This window comes from Vidua chalybeata, chromosome 29, assembly GCF_026979565.1.
Source record: "Vidua chalybeata isolate OUT-0048 chromosome 29, bVidCha1 merged haplotype, whole genome shotgun sequence".
NCBI classification, from domain to species: Eukaryota; Metazoa; Chordata; class Aves; order Passeriformes; family Viduidae; genus Vidua; species Vidua chalybeata.
Window position 1 is genome coordinate 281,658 of NC_071558.1, and position 21,702 is coordinate 303,359.

A 21,702-nucleotide genomic window follows, 5' to 3' on the forward strand; every position below is an offset into this window, starting at 1 on the left:
AGGCTGGGAATGGGGCTCGGATTGCAGGTGGCATCGGGACCAGCATCAGAACTGGGATTGGGATTGGGGCTGGGACAGGAATTGCAGCCAGGATCGGGACCAGCATTGGCGCTGGGAGTGGAATTACATCTGGGAGCTGGATTGGGGTCGGGACTGAGGCAGCATCGGGGCTGGCACTAGGGGCAGTCGCAGCCCGCAGCGGGCTGGGATCAGGGCGGGCATCGGGATTGGGATCGGGATTGGGATCGCAGCCGGCACGGGTCCCCTGTTCCCTCCGGGGACTCACCGTCACCTGCGAGCTGGAGCAGGAGAACATCCTCTTCATGGCCGGGACCCCCGGCACCCCCGCCGCGGAAGCTCCCGGTCCCCCGACCCCCTCCTCGCTGCGGGACCCCCGGGAGCCGCCGCTTCGGGGCCGCGTCCTCCGCCCGCCTCGCCCCGCCCCGCGCCCGGTCCCACACCCGGCCAGGCGGGTCCGGCACCGCCCTGGGAACGGCCCCACCCTGCGGGTGCGCCCCAAACCCGGCCCCATCGCCCCCCGGCCCAGACCCCCCCGGCTGAAGGACCCCCCCCCCCCCACCACTGATTGAGACCCCGGACGCTCAGTGCAGGGCTGAGACCCCCGGCTGAGATCCCACCCTCACTGCACTGATGAGAGACTCCCGTCCCAGCCGGCCCGTACCTCCCCCCCATCCCCTTCATTTTGGCTCCAAACTCTTCATTTTCAGGATTTTCCAATTTTTTTTTTTTAATATTTTTCATTTCTTTTGTCCTTTGTTTTTACAGTTAATCCGCGGGGACCCCATCCCTCCCCGCCCCACCCTTGGGCAGCCCCCCGACACCATGGGGGGGGGGTCACTGTCACCGCTGACCCAGGAACGGGAGGTTCACCCCCCTCCCGGGTCACCTCCTGCACCCCAAAACATCCAAATAAATAAATAAATCCCAGCGGGAAGAGGAGGGACGCGATGTCACCCCTGCCCCCCCCCCCGGGCTGGAGTAGGGGAGGGGACAACTGGACCCCCCCCATTCCCATAAGGCTCCCGTGGGAATAGCAGCATCCCCATCCCGCTTTTCCCAATGCTCCCGGCAGCTGGATCCAGCCCCCGGCGTGTCCTGGGGGGAATCGTGGGGGGCTGGGGGGGCTGCGGGGGTCCCTAACTGTCCCCATTGCCCTCCTTCAGCTCCTGGCTGTTCTCCACCTCCTCGGGAATATCCTGCATCCTCAGGAAATCTACGGGAAAAACTCCAGGTTAACCCCCCCGCCCAAAATAAAATCGGGACCCCATGGTGGTATCTGTACCCCCCCCTCAAATCAGGGACCCACCTCGGGGGCTGGCGGGGGGGGAGTGGCGGCTCCCCAAGCCCCCCTCGTCCTCCAGGAGCACGTCCAGGGAGTCCTCACCCTCCCGCAGCCGTTCGGGGTCAGTTCCCCGGAATTCCAGCTCGTCCCGAGGGCTGGGGAAGGCAGGGGGGTGGTACGGGAGGCCGGGGGGGGGGCTGCCGTGGCTCAGCTGCCGGGTGGGAACAGAGATGGGGGGTCAGGCCCGAGCCCCTGCGCCCCCCACTCGTGTCACAGCCACCCCATCCCTCCCTCCCCGAGCCGTGCCGAGCCCACCCACTCCCGGTGCCCCCGGTACCCCCGTGCTCACCTGCGGGGGGGTGAAGCTCAGGTACAGTGCGTCCCCGGCCGGGAGGCTCCTGCGCCGGGGCTCCACTGCCCGCCGGCCCCGCGGCCCCGCCGGCGCCCCCCGCGCCTCCTGCAGCTCCCGTTCCAACCGGGACCGCTCCCGTTCGCTGTCCCGCAGCCGCGACTCCAGCGCCGCCGCCTCCTGCGCCCGCTCCTGGCACAGCTGCCGGCAGCGGCTCAGCTCCTCCTGCACCAGCCCGTGCTGCCGCTGCAGCAGCGCCAGCTCCGCCCCGGGGCCCGGCTCCGCGCCCCCGGTTACCGGCACGGCCGGCTGGGAGCCCCGGCGGGGCCGCGGCCGCTGCAGCCCCTCCGGCAGCTGCAGCTCCAGCAGCACCTCCTGGTGGGTCAGCTGGACCTGCGGGGGGAGCGGGGTCAGGGGCACACGGGAGTGGGGGGAAAGGGGGAAAAGAGGATAAAAAAAGGGGGAAAAAAGGGAGAATAGGGCAAAAGGGAGCAGGGGGCAATGAGGGGAAAGAGGGGAATAGGAAGGGGACAAAGGGGGGCAAAGGGGGAGAAAGAGGACAGGGAGTAGGATGGATTTGGGCAGGGGTACCCCCTCGTCCCCCCTCCCTGTCCCCCTGTCCCACCTGGAGCCGCAGCAGGAGCCCATACAGGTTCACCAGGCGCTGGTTGATCTCCTGTAGGGGACAAGATTTGAGGGGGGGGGTGAACCCCGAATGCCACATCGGGGGGGGACACTGAGGCACCGTGGGGTGGGCACCACGCCCCACCCCAAAACCCTTTCCTCACCTCCTGGGATCCCCTCGGCGGGACCTGGTTCCCATTCCCGTCCTGCAGAGAGAGTGCAGGGACACTGAGGGTCCCAGTGTGGGCCGTGGGTCCCCAGCTGTCCCCCTGTGCCCCCCAGCTGTCCCCCTGTGCCCCCCTGTGCCCCCTCCCCAACTCACCCGCTGCCCAGCATCTGGATCCACTCGGAATTCCAAGGAGCCGTTGATGCTGCCGGAGTCACCGTCTGCAGGGGAAGGGTGGGTGAGCCCCAAGGGGGTCCCGGGGGTCCCCCCCAACCCAGCAAGCCCTCCCCGTGTTATCCCCTTACTGCTGGCGCTGGGGCTGGTGCAGCTCTCGGCCTCGGGGGGGTTGTTCTGGTTCTGATCCCGGGTGCATCCCGTGAAAATCTCCTTCAGGCACTCCACTGTGGGGGAAAGGGCAGTGTGAGTCCTGCCTCAGTTTCCCCATCCTGAGCATCTCTATCCTGGAGCATCCCAGAACATCTGAGAGCATCTGGAAGTCTCCATTCCACCCCAGAACACGCCGTACCTCCCCTTCTCACCCTGGATCACCCCATCCCGGAGCTCCCGTACCTTCCTGGATGGCGTCGTGCAGCAGCACGTCCCCGCGGGGTCCCCGGGCGGGGTCCCCTGGGAAGGGGGTCCCGCGGGGGGCTGGGGTGGGCTCGGAGCAGCCGCTGCCCAGCGCCAGCATGTCGGCAAAAATCCCAACCTTGTCCTCCAGCAGTGCCGCGATCTGACGGTCCTGCTGCTCCATCCGCTCTGGAGAGGGGCAGTGGGAATTGGGGGTCAGCGGGAATGGGGTGGCGTGGGATGGGATCCATGGGATGGGATGGGATAAGTGGGATGGGATGGGATGGGATGGGGTGGGATCCATGGGATGGGATCAGTGGGATGGGATGGGATCCATGGAATGAGATGGGATCGATGGGATGGGATACACAGGATGGGATGGGGTGGGATGGGATCAATGGGATGGGATGGGGTGGGATGGAAGGAACAGGGATGAGCCCCCACCTTTCAGCTTCCGCAAAGACGCTTCAGTCTCCGTCTCAATCAGGGGAAAATCCTGGCGGCTTGGACAGCTGGGAGGGCCAGGATTGGGGGGGGGGGTCAGAGCCAGGACCCCCCCAGCCCCACCACCCCACACCCATCCCCTTCTCCCCTCCAGATCCAAGCACCACCACCACCCACCCTGTAACCATGGGCCCCCCAGTGATTTCCAGACATCCTGGGGGGTTCCCAGCTGTCCCCAAATTCCCGGGGACACTCACAGGCTGACGGCCTGCTGAATGACCTTCATCCAGTGGTTGCGGTCATCCCGGGAAGCCGCGTGCACCTCGTACATCTCGGGCGGGGCCGCGCTGATCAGGAACATCCCCTTCTCCTGGTTGGCAATGTCCCGCACGATCAGGTTTTGCAGGGAGATGACAGCCGGCTTGTCCTGCAGGATTGGGGAGCACCAGGAATGGGGAATGATGCTCCAGAGCACCAGTGAGGGTGGGGATGAGGAGGGGGCAGCTCACCAGCATGGGGAAGGTGTATTTCTGGTCCTTCTCTTGCAGGAACACCAGCACGTCCGTCATCAGCAGCACCAGGACGTCTGGGATGAGCCGGGGTGAGTGGGGGGGTTCACCTTGCTGAGCACCCCCCGAGTCCCAGGGCTGACCCCAAATTCAGCCATGGCAAAGAGGGGCTCTGCCAGCATCCTGCTCCACGGGCATCCCCTATCTCTTGGGACCTCCATTCCATGACAGCTTCCCCAGTATCCCCCACTCTCTGGATGTCCCCCAATCCCTTTCCTTTTTTTCCCCCCCACTTCCCACCTTTGAAGCGGCCAGCCGCCGTTTTCCAGAGCATCCCCCCGCTGTGCACCAGCTTCCTGCGGAGCAGCTCGTCCCTCCCGAAGGCTCCGGGGTGGTTGTCCCAGAGCAGCGGCACCTTGGCGCGGGGATCCACGCGCCGGAAAACGTCCCAGAGGCGCCCGCGGAGCTCCCACGCGTGAACCTCCTCGTCCACGGCCGAGAGCAGCTCCTTCACCAACCGCAGCGCCCGCGACAGGTCCGCGCAGTCCCCTTCGTTGTCTGTGAGCCGGGGAGGGGAGGGAAGGTAGAATTCCAGCCCCGCCCCACAACGCGCTGGGTCCCAGCCCCTTCCCACCCACCCCGGTACCTTTGGAATTCTTAAGGATGCGCTCGATGAGCACTGGGTACTTGGTGATGCGCTGCGTCACCAGCAGGATGCACTCGGGGACGCCGTGGCGGCGGAGGAGGGGGGACCGTGTCACCCGCTGGGGGACAGGGGGGACACATTGTCAGCAGGGCCCCCCAAAAGCAGAGACCCCCCCCTCCATCAGTGACCCCCCCAAAGCAGAGACCCCCAGAGCTCAGTGAGGGAGGGACACAAGTTGGGGAAACTGAGGCACAGAGCTGAAAGAAGGGTTTTCCACTGGGGCACAAAGCCTGGAACGCGCAGGGGGACCCCAACCCCCATCCCGGGGCTCCCTGCAGAGGATGGAGACCTCGATCCCCAGCCCGGGGTCCCCACGGAGCCCACCCGGATGAACTGCTGGAAGCGCTTGTCCCGGGCCAGCAGGTCCTTGTACTCCTTGAGTGCCTTGGTGTGCTTGCTGCAGAACTCGGCATAGGCTTTGCGCAGCTGCTCCGCGCTCGGGCCCGAGAACTTGGCGGCGGGAACGACCAGGGGACATCAGTGAGTGCGTCCCCCCCTGCCATCCCTGGGCATCCCCACTCCAAAGCGTCCTGGTTTCCTGGTAACCCATTCTCTGTCTCCCAGGTCCCCCGCTATCCCCATATCCCCCAAAACCCTCATCCCCCTGTGTCCCATCCCCCATATCCTGATTTTCCAGTCCCCCTGCCCATCTGGGTGACGAGGATGTCGGCATCCCCACTCCAAAGCATTCTGGTTTCCTGGTAACCCATTCTTTGTTTCCCAGGTCCCCTGCTATCCCCCTATCCCCCAAAAGCCTCATCCCCCTGTATCCCATCCCCCATATCCTGATTTTCCGGTCCCCCTGCCCACCTGGGTGACGAGGATGTCACCGAGGCGGTCGATGACGAAGTTCTTGTTGCTGTCCTGGGCCAGCGATTCCCGGCGCCGCTCCAGGAGCTGGGCCAGGAAGCGCTCGTGGATGTGGCTGAGCTCATCAAGGCAGGGGAAGATGCGCTGGACGGTGCCGGGGTCCAGCTGCAGCTCCTCCAGCATTGCCCTGCGGAACAGGGCGCCCATGATCTTCAGCGTCCGCACGTGGTGCAGCTCCGTCTGCATCAGCTCTGCGGGGGCACGGCGCGGTCACCACGGGGACAGGGACACAGCCCGGGGACAGGGACAGCACCCCCAGGGACAGGAACAGCACCCTAGCAAAAGCACAGAGGGAGCAGGACCCCAGGGACAGCCCCCCAGCCTGGCCCTGTGTCCTCATGACTGCATCCCTGTCCCTGCATCCTCTGTCCTGTCCCTTTGTCCCCATTCCCGCTTCTCCAGGCTCTTCCTGTGTCCCCTGTCCTGTCCCCATGTCCTCCATCTCTGCATCCCCATCCTCGCGTCTGCCCCACCCCTGTATCCCTCTCCTGTCCTCACATTCCCCGTGCCTTTATCCCTGACCTGCATCCCTGTGTCCCATGCCTGACCCCGTGTCCCCTGTCCCCATGTCCCCTCACCGTAGATGACATCCTGTCGCTTCATGACGTCCATGCGGTGCTGCTGCAGGAAGCTGTTATCCACTGCCAGGCTCCAGGAATCCGCCTCGAACTCCTTCCCATCTGCCTCCAAATCGCTCAGCAGCTGGCTCAGGATGACGTCAGGGCCTGCAGGTGACATTGGTGGGATACGGGGTCCCCGTGTGCCCCCACCCCCGCCGCGTCCTCGCGTCCCTGCGGTGTCCCCACCTTCATCAATCAATGACTCCACCGAGAGCGTCCGGTTGCGCATGTTGAGGGAATCCGTGGACTGGGACAGGATCCGCCGGATGCCCAGGGGAGAGTCATCGTTGAACGTCCTGGGGGAAGGGGTGGGACATGATGGGGATGCTGGGGACACCCCTGGATCCCCCTGTCCCCCTTGTTTCCTGCCCTTACCCCGAGATGTTGGTGGTGGAGACGCTCTTGGAGAGGGACAAGGAGGGGCGGCCACGGCGGGGCCCCAGCAGTGTCTGCCGGAAGCTCTCCGAGGGGTAGATGGCAGAATTGGGGCGCTCCCGGATGGCATCTGGGGGGGGGGGACAGCGGGGGGGTCGGTGTTGGGACCCCCCTGTCACCCCCCCAGACTGTGCAGGGATGAAGGGAAGGGAAGGGAAGGGAAGGGAAGGGAAGGGAAGGGAAGGGAAGGGAAGGGAAGGGAAGGGAAGGGAAGGGAAGGGAAGGGAAGGGAAGGGAAGGGAAGGGAAGGGAAGGGAAGGGAAGGGAAGGGAAGGGAAGGGAAGGAAGGGAAGGGAAGGGAAGGGAAGGAAGGGAAGGGAAGGGAAGGGAAGGGAAGGAAGGGAAGGGAAGGGAAGGGAAGGGAAGGGAAGGGAAGGGAAGGGAAGGGGGAAGGGAAGGGAAGGGAAGGGAAGGGAAGGGAAGGGAAGGGAAGGGAAGGGAAGCTCCCCCCACTCACTCTTGTTGCGCAGGGACACCGACTGCAGGGCTGAGCTGTTCTTCAGCAGTGCCGCCTTCTGCTGCTGCGGGGGAGCGGAAGCATCACTGTCCTCGCGTGTCCCCAATTCCCGCATCCCCCCCTTCCTTCCCTCATTCCCCACGAATCCCTCACCCGCTCGTGTCACTGCGCTCACCTTCTGCTTCACTTTGGTGCAGTTGGGCAGGGTGTCCTTGCAGCGGTTGTGGATGGTGACATTGCAGGCTGGGGGACACAGAGAGTTGATGGAGAGGCCACGGGGACCCTCCTGCCACCCCTCCTCCTCCCCCGGATCCTGGCAGAGCGACGGGAGCAGATGTGGTGGGAATGCGGGTGGATGCGGATCACCCGGAGCTGCAGCTGCCAGGGAGCAGCTGCCCCAACCCCGAGGGCACTGCGCCAGACCAGGGCCACCAGCACCAGCCCAGGGCCACCAGTGCCAGGGAGTTGGGATGTGCCAGCGTGGAGAAACCATCTCCTGCTCCAGGCAACAAACCCAGCAGGAACTGGGCTCTGGGAACGGGCACTGCGGTGCCCATGCGGCAAAGCCACTGGGGAAAAGGCACCCCAGAAAAGGCGTCTTGCAAAAGCCACTGTGGCACAGTCATCCTGGCAAGGCCACCCCAAAAAAAAGCCATGCCAAAAAAGCCGCCCTGACAAAGCCACTGCGGCAAATCCAATCTGGCAAAGCCACCCCAGCAATTCCGCCCCAGCAAAGCCACCCCAAAAAAAGTCATCCCAAAAAAAGCCTCCTCAGAAAAGCCACTGCGGCAAAGCCACCCCGGCAAAGCCGCCATGGAAAAGCCATCCCAGAAAAAGCCACCCTGGCAACTCCACGCTGGAAAAGTCACTGCAGCAATGCCACCCTGGCCAAGCCACCACAGAAATGTCATCCTGGCAAAGCCACCATGAGAAAGCCACCCCAGAAAATCCATCCTAGCAATTCTATTCCAGCAATTCCACCCTGGCAAAGCCACTGCAGCAAAGCCACCCCAGAAATTCCATCCTGGAAAAGCCACCCTGGCATTTCTACCCTGACAGAGCCAACCTGGAAAAGCCATCCCATCATATTTACCCCAGCCCTGCCACCCTGGCAAAACCATGATGGAAAAGACACCCCAGAGGAGCCATCCCAAAAAAAACACTGCAGCAATGCTACCCTGGCAACTCCACTCTGGAAAAGCCACTCTGGCAAAGCCACCCCATCAAATTCACTCTGGCAAAGCCACCCCATCAAATCCTGCCCTGGAAAAGCCAACCTGGCAAACCACCCCATCAAACCCACCCTGGCAATGCCATCCCAGCAATGCCACCCTGGCAAAGCCACTGCAGCAAAGCCACTGTAGATAATCCTGCCGTGGAAAAGCCAACCTGGCAAAGCCACCCCATCAAACCTACCCTGTCAAAGCCACCCCAGCGATGTCACCGTGTCACCCTTGCCCTGGCACATTCCCCATGGCAAATCCCCCCTGGCAACCCCCTGGGGGCACATCCAGCTGGAATATCCCTCCCAGATCCCTCCCGGATCCCCACCAGGCACTCACTGGGGCACACGAGCGCTTCCTTGGCTGTGATGCTCTTGTTGCAGGCGAAGCACATGGTCATGCCAGACACGGAGATGGTGGTGAAGAGGTGCCCGTTGGTGTAACGCGCGTCCTTCTCCTTGCCCTCCTTCATCCTCTCCTTGTCCTTGCCCTGCCCGGACAGCGGCACCGGACGCCTGACGGGGCTGCGGCACCGCGGCCGCCCCGCGGCTGCCCCCGCCGGCCTTGGGACGCGGCTCATGGCTGCGGGGAGCCGGGCGGGCTGCGGGAGAGGCCGGTCCCCCGCGGCTCCCGGGGGGTCGCTGGGGAGCCCGGAGGACGGGGAGAGACCACCCCGCTCCCTGCGCTCGCTGCCACTTCCCAGCATCCCGTCTCCACGGCAACCGGAGGCTGCGGGAGAGATTCCCCCCCGCCCCGGCACGGCCCCCCCGGCGCCAGCCCCAATGGGGACGTGGTGCGGGGGCGCAGCCAGGGGGTGACGCTGCCCCGTGGGGGTTGGGGACATCGTCCTGCGCCCCTCACCACCTATTTTTAGACAATCCGGGGGGTTTCACCCTTTTTGCCCCACAAAACGGGGGGGGTCGGGAGCCAGCTGAGCTCCCACGGGGATGGTCTGGGGTGGGGGGGAGGTTTGGCTTGGGTTTCCCCCACGGAAATGGGGAGCGAGTCGGTGTCACCCCGAGTGTCCCCGTGCTCGTTCGGACCCCCCCCTCCCCGTACCCCCATGGGCACAGAGAGGCCTTTGTGCCCCCCCTCGACACCCCCGCGGCCCCGGCTGTGCCTGGCACCGGTGGGTCAGGGCACTTGGGGCGCCAACCAACTGCCCCCCAAAACGGCTGCGCTTTGGGACCCCCCAGTTCCCCTTCCCACTCCCCCATCCCGATGCCGAAGGGGGTCCCGGTGTCCGTCCCTGCTCCCGACCCCCCCCCCTGAGGGCTGGAGAGAGCCTGAGGGGCTCCCGGGGGGAGCCTGGAGGGGGGAGAGGGAGGGGAGGAAGAACAGGGACAGGAGTGGGACCCCATGGGCACCTTTGGGACCCCGCAGATCAGGAGAGGGATTCCTCGGAGCGGGACTGAGACACCAGTGGGACCCCCCAGTGACGGGGATCGGGACCCCAGTGTCACCCCGCGTCCCCGGGGGGCGCGGGGGGCTCACCCGCTCTCGGCTCAGGGGTCCCTCCGCCTCCCCGTCCACCGGGAACGGGGCGCAGGAGCAGCAGCACATCCCGGACCCCTCGAGCCCCGGCGCCCCCCCGACCCCAGCGGCGCCTCCGGCCGCGACATCGGCAGCAACATCCGCCCCGCGCGCGATTGTTCCCGCCCGCTTGTTTGTTTTCCTTTGATTTTCCCTTTTTCTCCGCCGGTTTTGTTTGTTTTTCTTTTATTTTCCTCCGTTTTTTATGATTTCTTTTATTTTCTTTTTTCTTTCCCTCCCTTTATTTACTTGCTTTTATTTTTCTTTCATTTTTTGCTTTTTGCTTTGCTTCCCTTTTATTCTTTTTGCCCTTTCCCCCCTATTTTTCCCTTTCCTTCCCTCCACTTTCTTTCCTTTATCTTTCTGCTTTTCTTTCCTTTTCCACCCCGATTTTCTTCCCTCTTTTATCATTCTCCCCTTTTTTCCACCTTCCCCCTTTTTTACTGGTTTTCCTTTTTTATGCTTATTTCCTCCTTCTTACTGCATTTTCCTTTTTAACTGATTTTCCATCTTTACTGCGTTCCCCTCTCTTTTTCCCCCTGTTAATTTTCCCTCTATTACATCCTATCTTCCTTTTTGCTCTGCTTTTTTCCCCACCAATTTTTCATCTCTATTTTTTTTTTAGGACCGTTTTTCTCCTTTTTCCCCCTGACTTTTTCCCCCTGTTTCCCCGCTTTTCTCCCTTGCAGATTTCCGTGTTTTCCTCCCTGTTTTGGGCGCCCCCCCCCGCCGCGAAGGAAACCGAATCGCGCCAGACAAAGGCGGGAGCCGCCGCCGCTTCCTGCCCGCCCCAACCCCCGTCCGGCCCGGGACCCCCCCGACCAAAACCCTCAGGGGAGGGGGGGGGGGTCACACCCGCACAACCCCAAAAATCACCCTGGGAGAATTTTGGGGGGGTCCCGCATCCCCCCTTCTGCAGGGTGGGGGGGACCACCGCAAATTTGGGAGGGTCTGAGTGCACCCCACGCGGGACACGAACCCCTAAAAACCCCGGGGGGGGGGGGGAGCGGCCGCGCCCCTCCCGCGCCCCCCAAAATCCCGGAGCAGTGGAGACCCCAACACAAAGACCCCCCCCTCCTCCCCCAGAACCCCAACCCCGCCGCACAACCCGGGGTGCCGGGACACGCGGCTGCTCCGTGCGGGGAATTTTGGGGTCCCCGCACTTCCGACCCCCCCCTCACCCCCCTCCGGCGCTGGGGGCGGAGGAAGTTTCAGTGCTTTAAATAGAGACGGGGGTTTTTGGGTTCCTGTTCCGGCCCGGGGCCCCTCCGCACCCGAAAACTCCGCGCGGAGCTCGGGAAGAGTTTTTGGGGTGCTGTCAGACCCTTCGCGGCCACCCCCACCCTAAAAGCGGCATGGGGCGTGAAGGGGGGAGCCCCCACCCCAAAACCCACAGAGCTTTGAGTGAGCTGAACCCCGAAACGGCGTCACGGAGCTGCCGGGGAGGAGACCTCTCCTTTTTGGGGGCAGTTCTCCAGTTTTCGGGGACGGTCCCCCCGCTTTTTGGGGACAGCCCCCCCCTCCTGCCGCCCCGGCGGCGAACAAAGCCGAGGCAACAAAGACCCCGCTGGGCCGGGACGGGAAACACCGGGGGACTCCCAGCAGTGCCTACCCCCCCAAAAAAAAAACACCCCCAGTCCCCTTGAACCCCCAATTTGCCCCCTCGGAGGTTTGAAGCCCTCGGATTTAGGGGCGCAGCTGCGGAGGGGAGATCTGGGCTAGCGGGACGCCCCTGAGCTGTTTTGGGGGGCTCCGGCGAGGGTGGGGGGGGTCGCTGCCAGAACCCTCGCCCCAAAGGCAGGTGGGGATCCCCCCAGAAAGCCGCGGGGGTGGCGAGGAAAAGGGGGGGTCCCCGAATGTCCCCTCCCAGACGGGGTCCCACTGCCTTTGGGGATCCCTTGGGGGCTGCCCCCTCCGCGGGGGGTATTACCCCGACCCCCCGACACCTCCCCGGCCCTGGGTGGGGCGAAAACGCCTCGGACGAAACTTTCTTTAAACAAAAAACCACCATTTCCCCCCCGCCCCGGGCGGCGCGGGGACCAACAGCCACTTCCCCCTTGCACAAAACCACCCCCGGCCCCCCTCAAAACCGCCCCCTCAGCGCCCCCAAACCGCCCCCTGTGCTCCCCAAACCCCATTCCGGGGTGGGGGCACCTCCAAACCCCCCCCCCCCCCCCCCCCTGCCCGCAGGGATCAACTCAGAGCATCGAAGCGCGGTCGGGGCGGGGGGAGCGGTGGCTCCGGGATCCCGCCCTCCCCCCAAAAATCCCCGTTTTGGGGTAAACTGAGGTCCCGGGGGGGGGCACAGAGCATTGCCCCCCCCGCAGCACGGCCTTGCCCGAGCACGGCGGGCACACAAAGCCCCGCGGGTCCCCCCCGCCGAGCCCCCCCCGCCCAGCGTTTCGCCACGCCGGCATTGCCACATGCTCGGCCCCCCCCCCCGCACCCCCGGTCACGGGGGTCGGAGCCGCGGACACGCTCCCGGAGCTCCCCGTGCCTCAGTTTCCCCATCCCCGAACTCCCCGCCGGGCTTTGTCTCCATGAAAAGCGATAAAATTGAGGTGGTGTAGGGGGGGTCCCTAAAATTTCTTCCCCTGCCCGACAGGAGGGGAAGGCGACTTCCTCATCCTCATCATCGCGTCACCCGGAGCTTCGGCCCCGGCGGAAAGCAGGATGAGGAAGAGTCGGGGCGAAGTTTGGGGCGGCGGAGGAGTTGGGGGGGGACACCCGGGGGTCCCCGTAGCTGCGGAAAGGGGGGGGTGCGGGCAGGGGGTCCTTGCACCAGCCAGCACCCCCCGATGCACAATGGGGAGCAGCTGGGGGGGCCCTTCCCCCCTCCCCGCCCTCCGCCCCCTTCGATCGGGATCCCCGAAGCGCGTAACCCCCCCCAAAACACCCCGAGCATCACCCCGTGCCCCCCAAAAACCCCCAAATCCCCGCGGCCGCCTGGGGCAGGGCCCCCCAAATCGGCCTTAGGGATGGGGTGACCCCTCCCTCCCCCCCAAACAGGATCAGGGAGGGAAGAGCCCCCACCCCAAGACGGGCTGGAAAAGGGGGGGGACCCCCTCGGGGGGGCTGCGCTCGCCGGGACCCACCTTGGCGCGATCGCTCCTGGTTCGCGACAGCGACTCGATACGGGACATAATCCAGGGAGCGCTCCCGGTTCCCTCGCGGTTCTCCCGGTGCCCTCCCGGTGCCTCCCGGCTCTTTCCCGGTCCCTCCCGGTGCTCCCGGTCCCTGTCGGTCCCGCCCTCCCGGGGGCGGGTCGCGCCGCCCGCCGGCCTCGTGCTGCCCGCGGGGCCTTTGTTCGCGCGGGGTCCCCGGGGCCGGCCGGGAGCCCAGGGATCCAGCCGGGATCCAGCCGGGATCCAGCCGGGATCGGCACCTCGGAGTCACCCCGGGATCGGCATCCCCCGGGATCGGCACCACGCCCTCCTCCGGCATCGGCTCCCAAGAATCCCGAGGGATCAGAGTCTGGACTGACCCCAGCTCTGACCACCGCGCCAAGGGATCTGCAATCCAGCATCCCGAGGGATCTGTGTCCTAACATCCTGAGGGATCCGTGTTCCAGCATCCCGAGGGATCTGTGTCCCAGCATCCCAAGGGATCAGCCCCTGCAGCCACACCAGATCGGCATCCCTCAGGATTGGTCCCCAGACTCATCCCGGATCACTGCCCAGCATCCCTTGGAATCGCTCCCTGGAGTCACCTCGGACCATGCAGAGCATCCCTCGGTATCGCCCCTAGGAGCCCCCCCTGCTCTGGCCCCATCAGCCCGGATGTGGCCCCAAGTCCAGCCCTTCCTCTCTCGTGCCTCAGTTTCCCCCCTCACACAGTCCCTGGAAACCCCTGACCTTTGGGAACATCCCTGTCCCATCCCCGTGCGGCACCAGGACTGGAATCCCAAAAGGAAGCAGTAAATCCCAAATGGAATTCCACCCCTCCCAAAGCCCCTGAGCCCTGCAAACCCCAAAGCGCCGTTTTGGGGTGACACCAATCCCAAACCTGCTCTCCTCCATTTTGGGGCTTTTAGCTCCCAACTGCAGCAAATCCAGGCTGGATCCTTCCCGGGAGAGCCCCTCCACGGGTGCTGCTGCTTCCCTGGGGATGGAAAGTTGGGATAAAGGTGCTATTTCAGGAAAATGTTGCATTTCCCCGGTAAAACAGCGGCTTGGGAGAGGCCCTGGCAGCGGGAGCGGGGCTGGTGTCACTCTGTTGAACATTAACTCCACCACGATAAGCCAGGATTTATCAGATCAGTCCCGCTCCCGGTCTGAGATAACACTCCCGGTGCCAGCTGTGGCTTTTTGGGGATCCCAAAGTCCCCAAGTGTCACCTGGGGAGCCTCAGGACAAAGCCACTCCCCGCAGTTCCGGGATGCAAAGGAATTAAATGTCCTTTTATCCCGCATTTCCCATCCCGGCGGCTCCAAGGGGATGGGGACAGGAGCGACACCTCCAACGCTGGGATTAATGAATAACCAGGAAAAGGCTGCGGTGCACTTGGAGAGGTGTCACCGTTCTTGGCTGCCTGTGGAAAACAGCGACCGTGGAAGGGGAACTCCACAAATCCCCTGGGAGAGGGATGGGATGGGATGCACCATTGGGAGGGTGGGATGGCCTTTCCCGGGGAAAAGTTGGGATCCCGGAAAACATCCACCGTGCCAAGGCCAGGATGAAAGCAGATCCCTGGGAGCAGATCCCTGGAAGACTGGGCCTCATTTCTGACTCATTCCCACCTCATTCCCGATTCATTCCCGACTCCTTCCCGGGCTGCCAAGGCTGGATTTTAATTAAACTGCGCATTTTAATTAACTCCTGGTCACCAAAGCGGAATCAAAGCCTCCGGGGCCCCCGGAGCTGGGGGTGGGGGAGGACGTGGTCAGACTCCCCCTTTCACCCACATTCCCGATCCTCATTTCCTCCCAGACACACCCGGGGCCGGGACTCGCTTCTCCTCTCCCCTTCCCGGCCGTTCCCCCAAAACAGCCCAAAAACCACCGGAGGAAACCCCCGGAGAGGCCTCCGGATGCACCGGGGAGACCGGGGTGGGGGGTCCGGCGGTGCTTCCCACGTGGATCCGCACGGGAAAACCCCATGGAGGCCGAGGGGAAGCCGTGAGAACGGGGTGGGGGTGGGGGGGTTCCGGTCACAGGGGACCCCCGGAGTCACTCCAGCACCGGCCCCTCGGCAGAACCTCCCACCGGGAATCCCCGGTACCGGATCTGGGGACTCCGCAGCCCCCCCGGATGCCCTGGGCTCAGAGGGTGACGCAGGGACCCCCCAGGACCCCGGGGGTAGCCGTTCCCACGGGTGAAGCCCCTCAAAGGGCTTATTATCCCCCAGGGATTATTGTTTCTTTTGCCGAAATAGCCATTTCGGGAAGAATTATTTCTCCATGTCCCGCTGACCGATCCCTTCCCGCCCCTATCCCCATCCCGAAACGGAACCGGAGCCCCCCCCCCCCCCCCCAGCTCACCCCGACTTCCAGGCGCCTTTTCCCTACAAAACCCCAAAGAAATAATCAAGTAATCCTAATAAACATCCCAGCGAATGCCGGATTTCAGCCTGTTCCGGCCCTGCTGCGATGCTGGGATGAGGCTAGGGCCATCCCGCCGGGCGGTTCCGGATCCCGCGGCTGCTCCAGGCGGGATTTGGAGCCGGGGGGGGACGCGGGGCCCCCCCAGATGGGAACAGCTGGCGGCTCATCCGGCGGGAAGAGCGGGAGGAGGAGCGGGAGGAGGAGGTCAGGGATTAACGGCTCCGCATGGCGGCAAATCGGGGCCGCCCCGGGGGGGCCGAGTGAGGTTTGGCCCCCCCAAAACCGGGCTGGGATGGCAGCCACGGGGACAAAGCTATCGCCGGCTGTTGTGTCCCCTCGTGCCTCAGTTTCTCCTCCTGAGCCTCCCGAAACGGGGGTGTGGAAGAGGGGACCCCCCGCGACACCCCCCCGAATTACCAAAGCGTCTCAGGAACAAGCGGGAGATGGGAAACTGAGGCATGGGAGGGGAAGGAGGAGGAGGAAAACATTCCCGAGGAAGAGACGGCCGCAGGAAAGGCTGGGATGGGGCAGGGGGGGGGGGATCCGCTCGGGATCCCTTCCCTGAGCACACCCCGCGTTTTCCTCTCTTTTAGATCGCGAAATCTGGCAAACAGCGAGCGACGGAGCCGGGCGGGAGACGGGAAACTGAGGCACGGCGGAGCATCCATGAACGCATCCCGTTATCCCGTTGTCCCGTTGTCCCGCCGCGTCCGCGGAGCTGATCCCGCCCCGCTCCCGTTTTTCCCTACCTTTGTCTTCCCGGTCATCCTGCGGATGAAGCTGAGGGTCCTATCCAGGGGGGTCCCTTCCCGGCCCGGGGGGGTCCCCGCCTCCCCCGCCAGCCGCTCGCGGCTCTCGGCGCTGCAGGAGGAGGATCCCGCTGGACAATCCCGCTCTGTCCCCGCCGGGAACGGGGAGGAGCGTGCGTGTCCCCTCCCCGCTGCCACCACAGAGCCCCCTCTGTCCCCCCCCCCAGCCCCCTCTGTCCCCTTCCGCTCCCCCCCCCACCGTGTCTCTGCCCCCCCATTTGGGGAGCGGGGAGGGGGTCCTGGGTTTGGGGGGGTCCTCCCTGCCCTGGGGGGTCCTGGTTCCTTGGGGACACCCTCGGAGGGGGACAAAGCGCCCTTGGAGGGGCCAAATCACCCCCGGGGGTGGGGGGGACAAAAGCCACCCTTGGAAGGGAACAAACCCCCCTTGGAGAGGACAAATTCCCCCTGAAGGGGACAAATCCCCACTGGAGGGGACAAATCCCCACTGCGGGGGACAAGCCACCCTCGGAGATAAATCACCCTCGAGGGGGGACAAGATGCCCTCGCACGGGAACAAATCACCTTCAGAGGGGGACGAGCCACCTTTGAAGGGGGAAAAGCCCCATCCAGCGTGTCCCCATCCCTGTTCCTGTCCCCAAACCCTGTCCCTGTCCCTGCGGGGCTCCCGGCGTGACGATTCCCGGGAACAGCCGCCCTAATGAGGACGGGAATGGGCTGTGACAGGCGCGGGGAGGGGACAGGACACTGCGGGGCCAGGCAGGGGGACAGGACAGAGAGGGGACACGAGGGGACTCACCCGCTGAGCAGGCTCTGCTGGGAGGCGAACGGGGGAATTTCGGCAGCTGGAAAAGGGAAAAGGAATTTTAAAAAAGGGTCGCGAGGAGCTGCCGGGGGTGGGAGGGGGGTGATAATTAACAGCGGTGGCAGCGCCATCGATTTTGGGTCGTTAGCGGGGAGGTCGGAGCGGGGACAGCGCCGGGGGACACGAGGGTCCTGCGGGGGACAGACTCACCCTCCTCGCCGGGGACACTGGCGATGACACCGAGCGACGCGGATTTGAAGCGGGACCAGCCCCGGGAGCGGGGCCCGGCCCGAGGCGCCGGGAGCCTCCGCGCGTCCTCCTGCCAGCGGGGACAGCGACAGTGGCACCGCCACCCTCAGCGGCCCCGTCAGGGTCCCTCCCCGACATCGGTCCCCAAAAGGAAGCTGCTCCCAGGGGACAGGGCTGGGAAGGAGCGTCCTGGTCCCAAAGAGACTCCGGACGGTGGCAAAGCCAATCGTGGTGATGGCAAAACCACCCAGGATGATGGCAAAGGTGCAAGGACAATGACAAGGCCACCAGGACAGTGGCAAAGCCACTCAAGATGATGACAAAGTCTCTCAGGACAATGGCAAAGTCACTCTGGGCAGCAGCAAAGCACCAGGACAATGACAAAGCCACCTGGGATGATGGCAAAGCCACCCAAAGTGATGACAGGCTCGCCCCAAATGGTGGCAAAGCCACTCAGGGTGATGACAAAACCACTTGGGGTGATGACAAAGCCACCAGGATGATGACAAAGCCACCCAGCATGGATGGCAAAGCCACCAGCATGCGACTTTCTCACAGTGCTCCCCTCCCCGGCATCCCCTGTCCCCTCCCCCAGCTCAGGTGGGCGGCAGGTGACCCCGGGGTGACAGGAGGGTCCCACCTGTGCCCGCCTCACATCGGCCTCGTCCTCCTCGTCCTGCGAGAGCAGCGAGTCCAGCTCGTCGTTGCTGTGCACCAGGGGGGCTCTCCGGGGGTCCCGGTGGCGCCGGCAGAGGCCCCCCAGCTGCTCCGAGCTGGAGCCGAGCTCGGGGCTCCCGCTGGGGGGGGGACACGGGGACCATCAGCTGAGGGGACACCCCCAAACCAGGACTGGTCCCCGAGGGGCGAGCAGGGACTTTGGGGTGTCCCTACAGAGGCAGGGATGCACGGGGGATCCCAATCCCCCAGTTTGGGGGGCTCGGGGACACAGGAAGATCCCCGAGCCCGCTGAATTTGGGGGTCGGGGTTGGGGGGGGTGGTGACACGGGGTTCCCCCTTACCTGAGCTGGTCGTAGCCTGGAATTCCCCGCGGGTCCTTCCCCGGCTCCCAGCTGTGCCGGCGGAAAGGGTCCAGGGAGCTCCGGAGCATCCCAGATCTCCGCAGGGACACCCTGGGGATTCGCTCTTCCTCCTCCTCCTCCTCATCCCAGGCCGTGCCAGGCTCCAGGACGGACACGCAGCGGCGCCTCGGGGGCGGGAGCCCCGCGGGGACCCCTCCGCAGGGCTCTGGGGTGACTTGGGGGGGCTCCAGGACGTGGGGGGGCTCCCGGTGCCGCTCAGGGCCAGACGCTGTGGGAAGAGGGAGTGGAGGGGCCGGGGGGGGGGGCCCAGCCCAGCCGGGAGATGAATTTGGGGGGGGTCTCAGCTGAGCCCTGCTCCCCCCTCCGGAGCAGGGGGACATTCCTGTTCCCGGCCGTGTCCCCGCAGCGCCGGAGGGTCCGCAACACCCGCGGGGGACCGCGACATTCAATCCCCGCCCCCCTTCCCCACCGAGGCTGAGCTCTCCTGGTTACTCATTAAACTGCCAGGAATTTGGTTGGGATGAGAGCAGCTGGGAAGGGGGATGTGGAGTGGGAATGGGAATGAGAATGGGGAAAGGGGTGGGAATGGGAGTGGGAATGGGATTGGGATTGGGAATGGGAATGAGAATGGGACTGGGACTGGGAATGGCAATGGGATCAGGAACGGGAACGGGAACGGGAATGGGAATGGGAACGAGAATGAGAATGGGAAAGGGATTGGGATTGTGAATGGGAATGGGATTGGGAATGGGAGCAGGAAAGGGATTGGGAATAGGACCCCCCGCCCCAGGGAAACCCCGCAAGGATGTGGCTCATCTGAGCCCCCAGATTCCCACCTCCTGAGAGGAGGGATAAACCCCCCTGGAGTGGGGAGAGGGGGCCCAGGGGGCTTTAGAGGGACTGGGGGATCTGGGATGGGATCTTGGATGGGACCTGGGGTGGATTTGGGATGGGAACACGGCGAGGTTTGGGATGGGATCTGAGATGCGATCTGAGTGGGTTTTGGGGTGGGATCTGAGATGGGATCTGGGGGATTTCAGCCCCTAAAAGGCCACATGAGACTGGGAAACCCTTGGGAATACTGACCCCCTCCCCCTCCCAAAATCCCGACATCCTCTGAGAACCCCAACATTCCTCCCAGAAGCCCGACACCCCCTGAGCATCCCGAGCCGGCTGCTCCTGCTGGGATCCCCTCCTCACCCCAGTGCAGGTGGATCCCGGGCTGCTCCCGGTGGATCCCCCCGATCCCCGTGCCCCAACCCAGTCTCACATTCCCCAAATCCCGACAGCATTCCCGGGCTAGCGCATCCTGCCCCAGCCCTGGCCAGACTCACCCCGCTGGGGACAGGGAGAGGACTGGGATGAGCTGGGATGAGCTCAGCCGTTTTCCTGTTTTTACATTCCCAGCCCGGTCAGCTGATTAAAAAAAAAAAAAAAAGAAAATCGCTTTCCTTTGTGGATCTGCCCTTGGATCTGCCGGGGATCAGCCACAAACGTGGAATAATAAATATGGAAGCATAAAAAAAAAATGAGGAGCGGAGCGTGGCCATCACTCCAGGGGCAGCTCCCACGGGAAAACCACAGGCACGGCTCTTCCCGAGAACCCGCCAGGCCCCAGCAGAGTTTGGGGCTCATCCAGGTGCACAAAAGTAACCGGGATGTGCAGGAGCTTCCCAGAACCTGGTGGGAATCTCAGGATGCGAATCCAAGCTCTGGGGCAGGGACAGGGAAATCCTGCAGCAGCTCCCCCCAAATCCCGATCCTAGGGGCAGCCCCCGAAATGTTGGTGGAGAGTGGCCGGGAGTGGTGGGTTTGGATCCCGAACGGGATGCGGGAGCAGCGGGATGACGGCGGACGGGGAATTTCGGGAGCTGCTCCGGGCTGGCAACGGCCAAACTCATGCCCGGGGTGAGGTGGGGTGTGCCGGGGTCGCTGTCCCCAGTCCCGGGGGAGGGGACCGTGGGGACCCATCCCGCCCTTCCCAGCGGCTCCGTGGGGCCGGCCAGGATTCCCGCCAGGAGCGGCGGCTCCGGAGGAGGCGGCTCGGAGCCGTTCCGTGGCCGGAGGTGTTCGGAGCCGGGGGTGACGCGGAAAGGGGGGGGGGGGGGGGGGCAGCGGCCGCCCAGGATCGGCCGGCACCGTCGGGGAACAACCGGCGGGGGATCCCCATCCCGGGGCGGTGGGAATGGCCCCCGCGGCCGGGACACGGCGCCGGAGGGACGAGGGACCGGCTCGAGGGCCGTGACCTCGCGGGGACCGCGGGAGGACGGGGACGCCCTCGCCGCGTCCCGTTGGAGCATCCGGGACACCGGGGAAGGGGCTGGGTGCTGGCCCTGGGGTGGCCTCGGAGGTGACAGTGGGGCCGAGGGGCTCAGGGAGGACCCTGGGGGGCTCGGGCCGTCCCGAGGTCACCCCGGGTCACCCCGGACCTACCTGCGGGTGATGGGGGAGGTGAGAGCTCCGCACAACCCGGAAATCCCCAACTCCCGAGGTGCCGGCCCTGCGATTCCCGACTCCCAGCCCGGAGATTCCCGGTTCCCGGGGTCCCAGCCCTGCGCCCCCTCCCCCTCCCTCTCCTCTCCTGCACTCCAAACAAACCAGGAGCCACTTGGCGAACCAGATCCTTTTCCCTGTTAACCCTTTTCCCGCAGATCCGGGGGTGCCGCTCCCATTCCCCAAATCCGGAACCGCTCCCTCTTCCCCCCTCCCCCACAGCCCTCGGCACCCCCCGATTCCCTTTCCCAGCGGTTTTCAGGGATGAGGAACAGCCCCCGCATCCCTCTCGGGTTCAAACTGCCCCTTCCTGACTCCCGGAGATCCTTCCCATGGGATTTATGGATAATTCAGCTCGGCACCCCCAAAGCACCGCAGGGCAGGGCTCCTTCGCCTCAGTTTCCCTGCCAAATGACTCTGCGCCTCAGTTTCCCTGCCTCAAAGGCAAGAATTCCCACTATTCCCACTATTCCAACCCGCTGCCGGCAGAACCCCGCATCCATGGGGCTGAACCCCAAATCCAGGGGACTGCCCCCACATCCCCACCTTGTCCCGGTTCCAGACGGATCACACACCTTGGACAATCCCAGCACGGCCAGATCCAGGCGGGATTTCATGTCCTGGGAAAAACCAGCATGGAACGAGTCGATCCCGGCTGGATCGGCTCCATCCCGCTCCGGAGGCACCTGCGGGCCCCTCAGCACCCCCGGTGGGGGAAGCAATTCCCACCTACCAGGAATATCCGGGAGCATGGAAAAGCTCCGGGAGCGCGGAAAGCTCCCGCAGCCTCAGCCGGTGTGTCCCGGAGCCGTCCCCGCCAGCAGAAATGCCAGGAAAATGCCAAATTCCCCCCGCCCCAGAGCCAAACTCGGACTCCGTCTCCCTGCTGGATATTCCTGGGGGTTTGTCCCGCCGGGAATGTGTTTGTTTAAACAAACGGGCGGAACCGGGACCTTTGCGCAGGATTCGGGAGGTGCCGGGAGGTGCCAGGAGGTGAC

At 64.7% G+C, this 21,702-nt stretch overlaps 1 protein-coding gene across 4 annotated transcripts; it reads right to left on the reverse strand.

The window, feature by feature from the left end:
* Positions 1 to 728: 728 nt before the first annotated feature.
* On the reverse strand, positions 729 to 21,538 carry ARHGEF2 (Rho/Rac guanine nucleotide exchange factor 2). 4 transcript variants are annotated; one of them, XM_053967176.1, is made up of 29 exons: positions 21,438 to 21,538; positions 21,280 to 21,324; positions 19,546 to 19,627; positions 18,191 to 18,479; positions 17,812 to 17,968; positions 17,133 to 17,241; positions 16,917 to 16,962; positions 16,100 to 16,211; positions 8,616 to 8,766; positions 7,229 to 7,296; positions 7,054 to 7,117; positions 6,537 to 6,666; positions 6,348 to 6,457; positions 6,120 to 6,266; positions 5,482 to 5,732; positions 4,996 to 5,121; positions 4,612 to 4,729; positions 4,266 to 4,523; positions 3,966 to 4,042; positions 3,714 to 3,883; positions 3,457 to 3,524; positions 3,013 to 3,201; positions 2,748 to 2,843; positions 2,599 to 2,663; positions 2,441 to 2,482; positions 2,278 to 2,328; positions 1,653 to 2,045; positions 1,328 to 1,514; positions 729 to 1,234 (listed from the first exon to the last, which is right to left on the reverse strand). In XM_053967176.1, the coding sequence occupies exons 4-29, from the start codon at positions 18,277 to 18,279 to the stop codon at positions 1,158 to 1,160; spliced, it is 3,351 nt and encodes a 1,116-aa protein (XP_053823151.1). In that variant the 5' UTR covers positions 18,280 to 18,479; positions 19,546 to 19,627; positions 21,280 to 21,324; positions 21,438 to 21,538; the 3' UTR covers positions 729 to 1,157. The 4 variants fall into 4 exon arrangements, with proteins under 4 accessions (XP_053823151.1, XP_053823150.1, XP_053823153.1 ...); XM_053967175.1 differs by having other exon boundaries at positions 21,251 to 21,324; XM_053967178.1 differs by lacking the exons at positions 16,100 to 16,211; positions 16,917 to 16,962; positions 17,133 to 17,241; ... (3 more) ...; positions 21,280 to 21,324; positions 21,438 to 21,538 and adding an exon at positions 12,905 to 13,004.
* Between the last annotated feature and the right edge of the window lie 164 nt (positions 21,539 to 21,702).